We start from the raw sequence: 1178 nt of genomic DNA on the forward strand, positions 1-1178 counted from the left end.
AAAAAACGGTATGAGGTGATGATGAAGAAGACATCCATGGCAAGGTCTCAAATGGACTTAAGCAGCCACACTTTGTGAGCAGCAAGCTGAGATGTCTCGACACGCTCACAACAACAGAATCCTTAAGCTTCACCTCCAACACCCCTCAATCGTCACCATTTACCATAACCATAGAAGAAGATCATTAATTCTTTTCGAGCCACCATTTACAAGGAAGAAAAAATTCTCAAGAGAAAAGAATGACTGATCGAAAGAACTTTTCTGGATCATAGAGCTCCATTCAAATCCCTTGGAAATTCGGCCGTGCTAGAACCTCGTACTCCACCTCCGCCCCCTCCACAACTTCGTCCACCGTCCTCAGCCCCTGGATCACGGAGAGATCAAAGCCATCCTTTGGCGGCGACACCAGCTTCTCGATACCATACTTGGCACACACCACCATGAGCAGCGCAAGCGTCGTGAGCACCTGGAGCCTCTCGCCATCGCCGCGGACGTAGAAGAAGAGCAGCATGGCGACGAGGTAGAGGCAGAGCGAGAGCCTCATTACTCGCAGCACCGTCCCCATGAGCTTGCCATCGTTGGCCGCGGCCGCGCCTCTCACCCGGTAGACGAAGAGGAAGTTGTACTTGTCCACCATGTAGCGGTAGCCGAAGTACAAGGCGCCGAACGGGATCATCACCGGAGCAAACGTCGAGTAGACGATCACCAGCGCGAAGATGGTGAGGTTGAAGGCGTAGTACTGCGCGTGGTCGAAGCGCTGGATCCCCCAGTGGAGATCCTTGACGAGCGGGTACACCGTTAAGTCCCGCCCCTGGAGGTCGAAGCCGTCGTTCATCGTCTCGGAGGCCTGCCGCGGAACCGTGTCGTCCTCCTCGCTGTGAGCTCCATTCTCGGGCAGCAGCGCTTCGTGCAAGCCGTTCGCGTCGTGGCCGGGGGTTCCATTCTCCATGGCCGCCGCGCTCCGGCTCTTCCTCATCAGGAACTTCCGCTTGATCCAGGGGATTGGGGCCAGCAAGTCGAACGAGACGCCGAGGAAGGAGCTCGTGATCATGAACGCCAGAGCCGAGAGGCACGACGTCGCCAGGAACGTCGCGCTCATGAGCTGCTTGATGCTCTTGCAGTCCTGCTTGTCGATGTAGCACTGCCCGATGTGGAGGATCGCGGCTTCCAGTGTCGTC

The 1178-nt window shown here is 56.5% G+C and overlaps 1 protein-coding gene across 1 annotated transcript in view; it reads right to left on the reverse strand.

Annotated features, from left to right (window-relative positions):
- Nucleotides 1-280: 280 nt before the first annotated feature.
- The window catches only part of LOC9637582 (CSC1-like protein At4g35870), a 2499-nt gene continuing 1601 nt past the window's right edge, over nt 281-1178 (reverse strand). Inside the window, exon 2 of the mRNA XM_002988407.1 lies at nt 281-1141. Coding sequence (XP_002988453.1) covers nt 281-1141 — 861 coding nt within the window. The remainder of the gene's footprint in view (nt 1142-1178) is intronic.

Source organism: Selaginella moellendorffii, unplaced genomic scaffold, assembly GCF_000143415.4.
Source record: "Selaginella moellendorffii unplaced genomic scaffold, v1.0 SELMOscaffold_88, whole genome shotgun sequence".
Classification (NCBI taxonomy): domain Eukaryota; kingdom Viridiplantae; phylum Streptophyta; class Lycopodiopsida; order Selaginellales; family Selaginellaceae; genus Selaginella; species Selaginella moellendorffii.